The sequence below is a fragment of the Spea bombifrons genome, chromosome 2, assembly GCF_027358695.1.
Source record: "Spea bombifrons isolate aSpeBom1 chromosome 2, aSpeBom1.2.pri, whole genome shotgun sequence".
In the NCBI taxonomy this organism is placed as follows: Eukaryota; Metazoa; Chordata; class Amphibia; order Anura; family Pelobatidae; genus Spea; species Spea bombifrons.
This window is the reverse complement of record NC_071088.1, coordinates 92,201,580-92,215,016: the sequence shown is the minus strand read 5'-3', so window position 1 is coordinate 92,215,016 and position 13,437 is coordinate 92,201,580. Positions and strand designations below refer to the sequence as shown.

At 39.5% G+C, this 13,437-nt stretch overlaps 1 protein-coding gene across 1 annotated transcript in view; it reads right to left on the bottom strand.

Annotated features, from left to right (window-relative positions):
• GABRG3 (gamma-aminobutyric acid type A receptor subunit gamma3) overlaps positions 1-13,437 on the bottom strand; it is a 223,468-nt gene that overhangs the window by 16,601 nt on the left and 193,430 nt on the right. The window contains exon 6 of the mRNA XM_053455184.1: positions 7,069-7,206. Within this exon, the coding sequence (XP_053311159.1) occupies positions 7,069-7,206 (138 nt within the window). The remainder of the gene's footprint in view (positions 1-7,068; positions 7,207-13,437) is intronic.

Genomic DNA, 13,437 nt, shown 5'->3' with positions numbered 1-13,437 from the left:
GCCCCACCTTAACATTAATTAACTAGAGCCAAAGTAAAGTAGGCTATAATGTCTCAAAAAGCAGCACATGATGCTGCAATCTAAAGAAATGAGAAGTGATTCAATTCAATAAATATAGTAAAGAAACAAAACACAGGTAGGAAATACACATTTCCACAAGTATAGCTGCCTTTTTTAATTCCTAGTATGCTCATTTTTGAGGGTTGCGACTCACATCACCCTTATTTTTATCCTGGTTTATTGTAGTACACAAAATCTCATACAATATTAGCATGATTTACATAATATAATCATATACTTTTTGTGCTAGTTATTTTATGGAGGGATTTATTTCCCATGTGAAAAATTTAAAATGCAGGGATCAGTTCTTCTTTCTGTATGCTGGTCCGTTAATCTCCTGATGCAGTCTAAGTTTAAATATAAGACACCTATCTTTAATGTCTTTAACATTCCACCTGGGGGAGGTGAGAACATCTTTTTAGCAATCTGTCAGAATGTCACTGCATATGATGTACACTGCATATGATGTACACTGCATATGATGTAAATCAGCTTGGCATTTTAAATAATACACATATAAATAGGTTTAAGGCTTCAGATACAAAGAATACATTGCAAACACCCGATAAAAAAGGCTTCTGTGCATCTCCAGAGAAACCAGATATATTATTTCTTATGATTGCCTTGCCTGAAAATGCATCTAAAGACAGATTGTAAATTACATTTTATTACCAAAAATATGATCATTGTACAAAATGGTTAATGTGTGTCATTTTGTTGACTGTAGTCCTCATTCATTTCTGCATCATTTATCTCTTATATGTTTCGTGTTACCATTTCTGTATACTTGTCAAGGGTGAAGCATGGAAGAGTTGAAATATTTTAAGAACAAAACAAACCACTTATTTTGCTCTCTGATGTATAAAAAACTGCAGAAGTTCAGGGCAGACTTAGCTAATGCTTCTAGAATGCACTTTGCTGCTAATGAGCATTAAAACTGGCCAAGTGAGACACAGTTTAATGGCATTTGTTAAAGCCTCTGTACTCCAACAGCAGGGAAAAAAGAAGTGTTAAAACCAATAATTTAGGCATGCTGATTTTTTTTTAGGCATTCGAAACCCGTTTCCGAGATGCTGGATGTCCCATTGTGAATAATACATTTTCTCTAGTTGTCAAGGTAAAGCAGTATGGAAATCTGTCTGAACTCCATTAAATCTTTCCCTTCTCATCTGCTGATAAAGGTGAAGGAATGACAGCGAAGGATCCAGATTTTCTGTTGAAAGCTAATAAAAGCTGTTCATGCCAAAAATAAAATATATTTTCTGCTTGTTGTGCTTGACAAAATTCATGGGAACTTCCTTTGCAGATTTATTTGTAATTGCTCCAGAGAAATACAAAAACAAGTAGAAAATAAATAAATACAGTTTAGAAAAACTAACAAAAGGTGTACACCATAATAATTCATTGCCAGGACAATAAAAAGGCATTCACTACTTTCCCAAATGTTTTGAAACAATCAAATTTAGTTTTATGTGTTCTGTGCCAGTGACAAAGCCCTTCGGTCCTGCCATGAATAAAATATTTGCTGATACACGATTGTACGTTCATGTCAATGCAAGGAAATAAAAATCACCACCAGGGTGCCAATTACTGACAGTGATTGATAGCATTCATATAAAGTCATTCTCACGGTGGATTGCTAATCCAGAGAACCAAATCAGCATCTTTCATGTACATTCTTTTAAAGCTAGAATATATTTATATAGTTCTAGTTATTCTGGTTCCAGTTAGTTTTTGCTGACATTGAGGGTTTAACTTTAATATAAACTTTAAATATACTTTAAAGAGGGTAGAGTAAGAATATATATATATATAGATATATATATATATAGATATATATATATCATCACCGCTTATAATGTTTTCTTTCTATTCTATAAATATATGTAAATAAGTACTTAAAGTAGAACAACTGAACTTTTAAATCTTTTACTTAATGAATAACATAGAATAATATATTTACAGTATCTACACATGGAAAATGCACTGTTCATAGCTTCAGATGATACCTGGTTAACACTGCCCAGCCCTTTTAAACCTACTGAGATTATCTTAGTAGTGCTACTAACCACAGACCCAGAGAGTCTAACTTCATGAAACTGAGCCTGAGGAGTGACACAAGTATTTGACTGTTTATGTAAAGGTGTTTTTTTTTTGGAAAGGTATTAGGTAGGAATTAACTTTGTAAGTGTTTTTGCTTGCTTTAGGTTTGGTTTTTGTCTTAAGGGGAAAGTGTACCACTATACAGCAAGAGACCAACTGACAAGCAGCAGACTCCGTAGCCATACTATACAAATGCAACAGACTCCTGGGTGTAAAGACTGGCCTTCCAGTCAGTGGGCAGGAATTATCGCTCCATTCCTCCTTGGCAAAGTGCAAAAAGCCTGATCTGGATGAGGAGGCTGCAGCAAATTACCCCCGACGAAAAGCTGAAATCCTGGCCCAGATGGCAGGTGGCAGTTTACAGAATAAAAGGCTCCCCAATACCAAATGTTTGATTTGATTCATCTGGCCCGGAATTGGCTCAGATTGGCGTGCCAAAGTCCTGTACAGATAGTAGAAATTCTGGTACTGGACCAATATCTGAGAGGACTTTCGCGAATTCTCAGTGAATGGGTCAGTCAGGGAAACTCTACAACCTATGATGACATGGTAGCCCAGGTGGAATGGTATATAGCTGCCAAAAGCCTTGATAAGCCACCGAAGGTGATTCCAAGAGGAGGGACAGTGAGCCCACCTAACCAAATGAGCGAGGCTGGACAAAAGCCCCAAGGACCCATACCTTGCTTAGATCACGCTGCAACCCCACTAAGATCTGGAAAGCCATTGCAAGGCCTAAACTATAATAACAGGGGTCCTGTGAGTGGGGCTGAAACCAGAAAAGTTCCCATACTGTGATGAACTAGGACACGTCTGGGCAAGGTGCCAAAACACACCAGGACTGATGCAGTGTGGCTTGGGGGAAGGTCCACGGACCTTTTGTGTACTGGTTTGTCTTATGAGTGATAGTGAGGATACACAGACATTCCCTAGGTCAGTTCTGCCGAATAAAACACTGGTAGCACTGGTGGACTGCGGTAGTGCCATAACTTTTTGTTTCGGAAATTGATCCAATCTAGTCGGCAGAAAGTAAAAACTGTAGGTGTGCTGTGTGTACATGGGAATACTGAGCACTATCCCACTTCCATGGTTGAAGTTACTACAGGAAAAAGGGTAGAAACTATTGCTGCCATTTTGTTAGGAAGGGATTTCACTGAGTTTCGGACTCTACAACCAGGTCAGTCTTCAGAGAGTCAGGAAAACACAAATGACGATTGGAAAATTGCAGAGGTTACCCAAGTGTTTCCATTCTCTGATCCAACTTTGTTCTTAAAGCAACCAAAGCCCAGAAAGATCCATAGAAAATGAAAGGAGAGTAAGCATAGGTTTACCGATGCTTTGGCTGAAGGTCTGGCAAACCAGCAAGGGAAACATTCCTATAAAGGAGTAGCTACACAGGTGACAGAGTCTGACTGGAGAGAAAAAGTGAGGCAGGGAAATTAGAGTGTTGATCATAAGCCAATGATTCTCTTTTACAACTTGCAAAAAGCAAAGTCATTGAGGTAAGTAGAGTGTGGGTAGAGGGAACAATAAACAATTACCCTTATATTGTTCTCACAAATGATTTGTTACATTGGGTCTCAAACGAGGAAGGACAGGAGGTTAAACAGTTGGTGGTTCCCTCCTCTCAAACCAGAAAGCTCTTGGTCTTGGCACACACATATACTAGCGGGTTACTTGGTAGTGGAGAAAACCCAGAAGAGGATTTGGAGACTGTTTTACTGAGCTGGGGTTTATGAAGCAGTGTGAAGATACTGTGCTTCCAGCCCAAAGTGTCAGTTGGCATCTCCCAAGCCACGGCTAAGGGCTCTTCCTATAACTCTTCCCATTATTGATATTCATTTTGAGCGGATTGGTATGGACAAAGGGGGTCCACTAGAAAGTTCTGGTTATTTTAGATTATGCTACCCGATACCCCAAGGCTGTTCCCTTACACAAGGGTAATGCTAAAAACATCGCAAAGGAGTAGGTACAGGTGTTTTCACAGATAGGTACTCCTAAGGAGATGATTACTGATCAAGGAACTCCTTTTGTGTTGCACCTTAAAGAGATACTAAGGAAAGTAATTTGCAGGGACAGGAAGGACTGGGACATGCTTCTTCCCTATTCACTATTTGCAATCCGTGAGATTCCCCGAGCTGGTTTCTCGCCATTTGAACTCCTGTATGGCAGGCATCCACACGGTATGCAGGACAGACATGGGATGAGCAGGGAGTTCCTGGACATGTTGATCAGAGTGCAACGCCAAGGCAGTTTAGCAAAGGTGACAGGGTGATGGTGTTAGTTCCAACAGCAGAAAGAAACTTCTGGCACGTTGGCAATGTCCATAACAAATACTGGAAAAGATTAGCCCTGTCAACTACAAAGTCAAATGAGCAGATTTTTCATGTTAACCTCCTGAAGCCATGAAAACATATCAAATTGTAAATTTGTAACCCTAATGGAGCACACTGGACCTGATCCCCAATCTTCTTCCCCCAGAACTGACACTTAACCAAGTGGATGAAGCCAAAGGCAAGGTGGAAAGAAACCGGGATGTCTTCTCCCCCATTGCAGGTAGTACTTGCAAAATATTGAACAAAATAGAAATGGAACCTGAAGTGACTATTAAGCTGAAATTCTACAGGATACCTGAAGCAAAATGGAAGGCTGTGAGGCCAGAAGTCAGGAAAATGTTAGAACTTGGGGTTATTGAAGAACTTCATAGTAATTGGTCTAGTCCTATTGTTTTAATGCCCAAGCCTAATGGCGACATTTGGTTCTGTAATGACTTTAGAAGACTCAATGAAGTCAGAAAATTAGATCACATGTGGATGAGCTGGTGGAAAGACTAGCAAACTTCAGGTTTCTTTCTACTCTGGATTTGACCAAAAATCCACTGGCAGATATCTCTTTCAGAGGGTTCCAAGGAGAAAACTGCCTTTGCTACTCCAGATGGCTTGTTTCACTATAGGGTGATGTCTTTCGGCCTTCATGGAGCTCCAGCCAATTTTCAGCGGCTGATGGACAAGTTGCTCAGACAATATGCCCAGTGTGCAGCTGCATACCTTGATGATGTCATAATTAATAGTATGGACTGGGACCCACATCTGCAGAAGGTGAAAGCCATGCTGGACACCTTAACATACAGAATTGGCCTCAGCCTCTTAGAAAGAAGCAGGTGAGAGAGAGGGAATTGTAGGCTATTATAGATGGTTCATACCACATTTTGCATTCCGCCCCCAGGGCCCTTTAAAGTAAGAGGTCCAGACATAGTGCAGTGGAATAGTGATGCAGAGAAGTCTTTAACAGACCTCTTCCTGCAGACAGATTGTGAGACGGAGAGGAACATCCGGTCTGGTTTACTCTATAATTAATATTTGTAGCAGCTTCAGGCCCCATTTAGCCTACTGAGATTCTCTCAGTAGTGGATTCCCTCAGTAGTGCTGCTGACCACAGACCCAGAGAGTTTATATGAAACTGAGCCTGAGGGGTGAGACAAGTATTTGGCTGTTTATACAGCTGTGTTTTTTTAGATGGCCAGTACTGTTAGTATTGTAGGAATTAACCTTGTTTAGTTAGTCTCCTAACACGGTGTATGTTTTTGTTTTGGTTTATGGAGTGGCTGTCCTATATATATATATATATGCAGTATCTTTTTTCACAACTTTCAAATCACTTTTATAAAGTGTCTTTTTGGATGAAATCATCATATAACGTTTGACTTTAGACAAGGTTAGAGACAGGTACTGGCACCCTTCCAGCAAAAAAAAAAAAACACCTTTCAGGACGCACTAGGGAAAAAAGAGGCAAAGGATTTGCTCTTTCCAATTTGTCACACTGCCCTGACAGTTAATTCAGTACGATCCAGGTGGTTAATAGAGGTCCTGTGGCAAGGGACTCAAGAAAAACATTAAAGCAGTTTTTGAATCAGTATAATTTTAATAACAAAGAAGGATTGCATAGTCTCCAACCTATTCTCTGGTACTTTATTTGACTTTTGCACTGCATTTGGTCAATGTATATAAAACAAATGACTTTTTCATCTGTATTACTCATAATATCACTTTAACTTTCATTGTGTATAAGCAGCTGTGTCATCTGAATCGAATATAATCTAAGTTGATAAACATCAACATTTCCTGATTTTGTAGAACTTAAAAATGATACGTAAACTATGTGATCAGATGCTAACGTATTTTTCAAAATAAACATTATATTATACTCCTTCGACAATGTGTACATTTTTTGGAAAATTAAACTGCATCGCCTGAACCCTTGGATCTTGGATGGGGGGGGGTTTGCAGAGGCCTTAGGTTTAATGGACGTATGTGAATTTCTGGAAAACTACTGTTATAAGAACTTGCTTCTGTGACAATTCTTGAATTTTGAAGACAAAAACATTCCAAAACTGCTTCACTCTGACCTAAAAAGAACATGAGCAAGAGTGTGAAAGGTAAATAGCAGTGCTGCAAGGCCCTCCTAGGTGCAAAGCCTGGGGCAAGGACCCTGCTTGCCCCTGTCTAAGGACAACCTTGCCTATAGGGTATGGGGTAAGGTTATTCGGGATTTCTGTCTAATTTTACTATAACAAAGCATTTAAAATTGAAGTAAGGGTCATTAGGGGAGGCAGTGTCATGATGAGGATACATTGTTTGTTTAGGATTGTGTGTTGTGAGTATGAGAAGGCCAGATTGTATGCTTCTCAGAACAGATGGGTTTTTAGTGAGCATTTGGAATAGGTAGGGGAGTGTGTGACAGAATGAGGTAGGGAATTCTAAAGATTAACGGTACTGTAGGTACTTGTCTCCAATCACATGCCTCTCATAGAAATTATGATCTCCATTACATATTAGCATAATATAATCATTAGTTAATATACTGAAAATATATCTAGCTGTTTGCGCAGTCATTGTTAAACCTTCTGACCTGCTGATGTTTTCACAATTTCAGTGGTGTTCCTCAGACCCATGAAGTCAAACTGATATAGTCGCCAAGATTTCTGATTTGCAGCCTCCACTGAGTTTTTTCTCCATCTGTATACCATTTCTTCCTGTGGGTAACCATCTGTTAAAAAAAGTGCATATTTAGTTATTTTAAGTATTTTATTTAAGTATTTTATTTAGATATTAATATGAAAATTAGCTTTGTTTTCTATTTTTTGATGGGAAAGTGGATATATTTACAGGTAATATATACTCATAACTGGGAACTCGTAGGCAGGGCCGGCCCTACAATGGAGCTGACTGGGGCAATTGCCCCAGGCGGCACTTTGGAAGGGGCGGCACTTTGCCGCCCCAAGCGTTTTTTTTTGGTTGTTTGTTTTGAAGCGGAGGAGAGAGAGAGGGGCGCCGAGTAGTTTTCGCTTACCCGCTCGGCGCCCCTCTCTCTCTCTCCTCTGCGGCGAGTCTCCCTGTTCAGTCTCGGTGCGGGCTTGTAATGATGAGCGCCGGAAGTGGCGTCAATTTCCGGCGCTCAGCATTACAAACCGGCACCGTGGCAGAGCAGGGAGACTCGCCGGCAGGACTCTTTAAAGGTAAGTACCGGGGGGGGGAATAATGGCGTCAGCGAAGTTTAAAATGCCGCGCCCCCGACGCGGGGGGCGGCATTTTAAACTTCGCCCCAGGCGGCGTTAAGTCTTCGGCGGGCCCTGCTCGTAGGGTATAATCCTGTGTCTCAGGGTTTTCATCCAATCTCAGGGGAACACTGTCTGGAGCTGTCTCATTCTTACTCTGCATTGATCTGATGATATAGCTGAAGCCTCCTAATGCTCCTAATCCTAGTGAGTTTACTACCAATATGCCATGGTTGATCTAACTATTTGAATGGCTTTTACTTAATTAAGTGTATCTTTAAAACATGGCAAGTCAAGATTTCCATGAGGATAGGTATTTGTGTCATTTACTGAAACACTACGTAGAATCTGCATGATAGACCATTAAATGGCCTCTAATACTTAGAGACTCAGGGTCAGCTAATTTCGAAAATTCCCAAGTACCTCTTACTTGCTTTAACCTGTATGCCAGGCCTAAACATCACAAAGGTTATGGTGGCGTAAAGGTGATAGAAAGCATTATGCAGAAGCATTATTAAACACTAATATATACCCACCAGACAAACCAGAAAGCCTAAATCGACATTATAGCTCCCAAGGTAGCCCAGTAACACAGTTAATCACCCATATGAAATGATAATTGCTCCCCTTATAACTAGTTGTGCCGCCCATGATAGCAACAACTCCAATCAAACATTTGTGATAGCTGGCAATGAGTCTTTTACATTCTTGTGGAGGAATTTTGGCCCACAGAATATTTTTAATTCACCCATATTGGAGGGTTTTTTGAGCATTAACTGCCTTTTTAAATTCATGCCACAGCATCTCAATGAGAATCAAGTCAGGGCTTTGACTAGGCCACTCCAAAACATTCATTTTGTTTTCTTTCTGCCATTCAAACGTGGAATTGCTTGTATGCTTAGGATCATTGTCCTGCTGCATAATCCAACTGATCTTGACCTTTAGGTCACAAACTGATGGCTGGTGGTAGATATTTGTTTCGTGTAAATATCTAAACATTTCCGTGATGAAAGAGCACTTGAAATCACAGCTTCTAAGTCATCTTAAATAAGTTAATTTATTATACAAAGCATTTATACATACAACACTTGATGAGTTTTCTTCTTGAGAATGACGGAGGAGAGTGTGAGTAGTCGTAGAGGTAGAGGTATAGGGTACTATGTCCTCTAATAAGTTTTTATACAGTTTTTCTAAATTAGTCTGTATGAAGGGTTTACCTTTTTATGGCATTGTCATAGCTTATAGACTTATTCCAGTCATCTATAGAGCCCCTTTATCAGTCCGCGTAGGATAAAACACATGTTCCTGTCATCATGTTTCACCTATACCTAAAGTATATATATATATATATATATATACTGGATGTATATAATACAATGCATTCGTACAGCTGGACATTCTCCTTCAGGATTTTGTGGTAGAGAGCAGAATTCATGTTTCCATCAATAATGGCAAGTCACTCCGGTCCCAAAGCAACCCCAGGCCATCACATCACACTGCCACCACTGTTTTAAACTGTTGATATGGAGTGGAATGCTGTTACCTTTATGCCAAACACACGTTTTCGCATTAGTCCACAGAATATTATCCCAAAAGTCTTGGGGTCATCAAGATGTTTTTGACATATGTGAGATGAGCCCATGTGTTCTTTTAGGTCAGCTGTGGTTTTTGCCTTGCAACTCCCCCATGGATGGCATTTTTCCACAGTCTCCTCCTCCCGGAAATTAGGGAGATAAAGAGGTAAGTCCGTATGCTGTGACTTACCTCTTTATCCTTACTCCCGGAGCATGCCTTTGTCTATCTGGGGGGGGATTGCCCCCCTGTATCTGCCAATGGTTGAAGGTGTAGTTACCACTGCAGATCTCATGTGGTTTGTACCACGATGTCTAGACGCCCCTGTACTAAATTAGCACCTATTATTTATTTGTTCCCCATAAATTTAATAGGCATTTAGATTTTATTTTGTTTTCTTCAATAGTTGTTTAATGTATCCTGTTTAGTTGATTGATTTTGTCTTTATCGGAATGTTGTGCTTTAGTGAAGAAGCCTGGTGGGTAATAATGCATAGTCAACCTACAAAATGTTTTCTAAAATTATGAAAATTGACCCAGGACATTTGCACCATTACCATATCATGATGACATCAGCCATTTACATTTCAAATGTTGAAACCAGCACAAGTAAAGTGCTGTCCTGCAGCGTGTCGGATGTATAAACTCACAAAAGCAAATTAAATGCACAGTTATATACTGGAGTTTAGCACTTTATATATTCTAGTAAACATGCAAAATATATGCGAGTCTAGGAAAATAAAGCTGAAGGTTTTAGTCCCTGACGAAGTCAGATCTCTATTCAGAGAAACATGTATCAGGTGTACATTTTGTATTTGCTTCTAACTGTGGCTAGTTACATACATTTTACGGACACTTTGTAAAGGATAAATTACTATCATTAATATTGATATTAATTAGACTTGTGCAAATGATTCAGACAAATGTGTCATTTCGTTTTTACTCCATTTGTTTTCAGGCAACAAATTTTCTTTCCTTCCCTTAGGGTTCACATGAAAATCGCAGAGCTTTTTACTTTTGGAAACAAAATTCATTGTCCTTCACCCTCATTCTCATGCTCTTTCACGCTCTCTCACAATCTCATTCACTCTCATGCTATCTCTGTATGTCTCCCTACCCTCTCCAACAACCGCTTCCGTGCCTATGTCTCCTTGCCATGCATCTCTTCTTCTCTTGCATCTTCTTTCTTTCTTTCTTTTTTTTTTCCTTGTCCACTTTTACGTGGAAACATTGACATGGTCTCCCAAATGGCGGGACGGGTGAGAGGCTGTCCTCGTGGCCTCGCCTAGATGCGGAAGTCCACAGAGAGGCGGTAATAATAGAGATTTGCAGAGGAAAAAAGTGCAGTCCGGGCCAGATATACTGTACATACTTTGATTCACTGAATGTAAAAGTCACTAGAAACATAATGGTATATTCAACAGCATCAATCAGCAGTTGATAATGGGTTGTAGGATTATTACTCGGAAAGCCCAAAGTGATACAGATCTCACAGTAAACTGGAATAGTCCACTGTGCTATAAAACACTTCCTAAAAACAAGCCCACTTTAAACATACAGAGAATTGGATAAATGTTTTCTTAATTCTACAGTTAATGCAGTGTTAGTGATTGCTCTGATCTGTGTTTTCATCACAAGCTGCATGGGCATTCAACAAAAAAGTATTTTTGATCACAAGAATGAACATCATGAGTCATATTATGTACAGTATATTAGGCCAGTATATTGACATGCAGTGCATTGCAGCACCAAACAGCTCCAGTGGCAGTAGGTTAAATTGTAGAAAAGAATTAAAGAGCGCCTCCAGACCTGGAAGATATGAAGAAAGAAGAGTTTTGGAGCAGCAGATGAACAAGATGAACAGAAGAACAAGATGATGCAAGAGAAAAAACAGATCTCCGTAGCACGGAGACAAGAAAATAGGGTAGGGAGACATTCAGAGAGCGTAAGAGAGTGGATGACAGTGTGAGAGAACGTGTTTGAAAGGCCATGGGAGTGTAAATGAGGGTGAACTCTTTACTTTGTTTGTGCTTGCTTCGTTCCAATTCACAAAAATCTGAATGAGTCTGCATACGCTGGCAAAAATTGTGAAATGTTGGCATTGATTTTGAAAATATGAGTGATCATGCAAAAGTCTGTCTAATATTTAAAGCTAGTGATCATATGAAGGCATTTATTATCACATAGTTGTTTGGCTAATTTTTAAGTCATAGTGAAAACAGATATCACCCTGAACAAAAGTTAACATACCCTTGAATGTTTGGCCTCGTTACAGACATGTACGGTGACACATAGAGGTTAAAATGGCAATTAGAGGTTGGCTTTTACCTGTGGCTTTTTAAATTGCAATTAGTGTGTGTGTATAGTCAGTGAGTTTGTTAGCTCTCACATGGATGCACTGAGCAAGCTAGATACTGAGCCATGGGGAGCAGAAAAGAACTGTCATGAAACTTTATAAAGATGGAAAAGGATATAAAAGATATCCAAAGCCTTGAAAATGCCAGTTAGTACCGTTCAATCACTTGTTCAGAAGTGGAAAATTCAGAGATCTCTTGATACCAAGCCAAGTAAACCAAGAAAGATTTCAGACCCAAGTGCCAGAAGAATTATTCGGGATACAAAGAAAAACCCACACCTACCCTCAGGAGAAATATAGGCTGCTCTGGAATAAGATGGCGTGGTTGTTTTATGGAGCACAATACGACGATACTTAAATAAAAATGAGCTGCATGGTCGAATTGCTAGAAAGAACCCTTTACTGCGTCAATGCCACAAAAAAAGCCTGGTTACAATATGCCCAACAATACCTTAACACGCCTCGTTGCTTCTGGCACACTGTAATTATGGTCACAACCATAAGCACTATGTTTGGAGAGGGGTCAACAAGGCCTGTAACAAAAAGAATACCATCTCCACTGTGAAGCATGGTGGTGGCTCACTGATGTTTTTTTTTGGGGGGGGGGTGAGCTCTAAAGGCACTGGGAATTTTATGAAAGTCGATGGTAAGATGAATGCAGCATATTATCAGAAAATACTGGCAGACAATTTGCCTTCTTCTGCATGAAAGCGTCCGCTTTTGGACTTAACAGCATGGCCATGACCCTAAGCGCAAGCCCAAGTTGACCATCCAATGGTTACAGCAGAAAAAGGTGAAGGTTCTGGAATAGTCATCAGTCTCCTGACCTTAATATCACCAACCTACTCAAATGATGGGAGATCTCAATCGTGTGGTTCATACAAGATGACCAAAGACTTTGCATGACCTGGAGGCATTTTGCCATGACAAATAGGCAGCTATACCACCTACAAGTATTTGGGGCCACATAGATGACTATTACAAAAGACTGCATGCAGTCATTGATGCTAAAGGGGGCAATACACAATAATTTAAGTATTTAAGTATTATTACAGTATGCCGACTTTTGAACAAGAGTTATTTCATGTTTTTCTTTGTTGCCATGTTTTGCTTTATAATTGTGCCATTCTGTTATAACCCACGGTTGAATATGAATCCCATAAGAAATAAAAGAAATGTGTTTTTCCTGCTCACTCATGTTTTCTTTAAAAATGGTAAACTTATTACCAAGGGTATACAAAATTGTGATCAGAACTATATTTAGATGTATCTTTCAGAACACACTACTAACTAGGGGTGTGGTTCTCAACCTGATAAGATTGTTTTCCTAGGATATACTTATATTGTTTATTTTACTCAATTAAAGTCAAATTATAGTTGTGGGTTACTATAGTTTATTACTTCAGTTGTTAGCGCATATATTAGGGGCTGCTCCCATAAAGTAGAGGTTTTGCATCTCATATTATGATACCTTGTATACAACCGTAACTGAAATTAGGTCAGACAGACATCAATATCTCATGAGTAGATGGATGTCAACATGCACCTAAGAACATGCATACTAAGGTCCCTTTAAATTAAAGCATAAATATATTTTGGATTTAGCAATCTTGTTTCTTAAAAAATGCAAGAGGCAAGGGTGTAGCTACGCTTAATATAGCCATAAGTAACTACATTACAATAGCACATAGGATTCCATGCCGTATGCAGTCATTTTCATCTGTACAGATGAAAAACTTCACACATGAATTGCAATAGTCTAATTAACTTTTTCTAGGGGTATCTGGGTGCCTCTT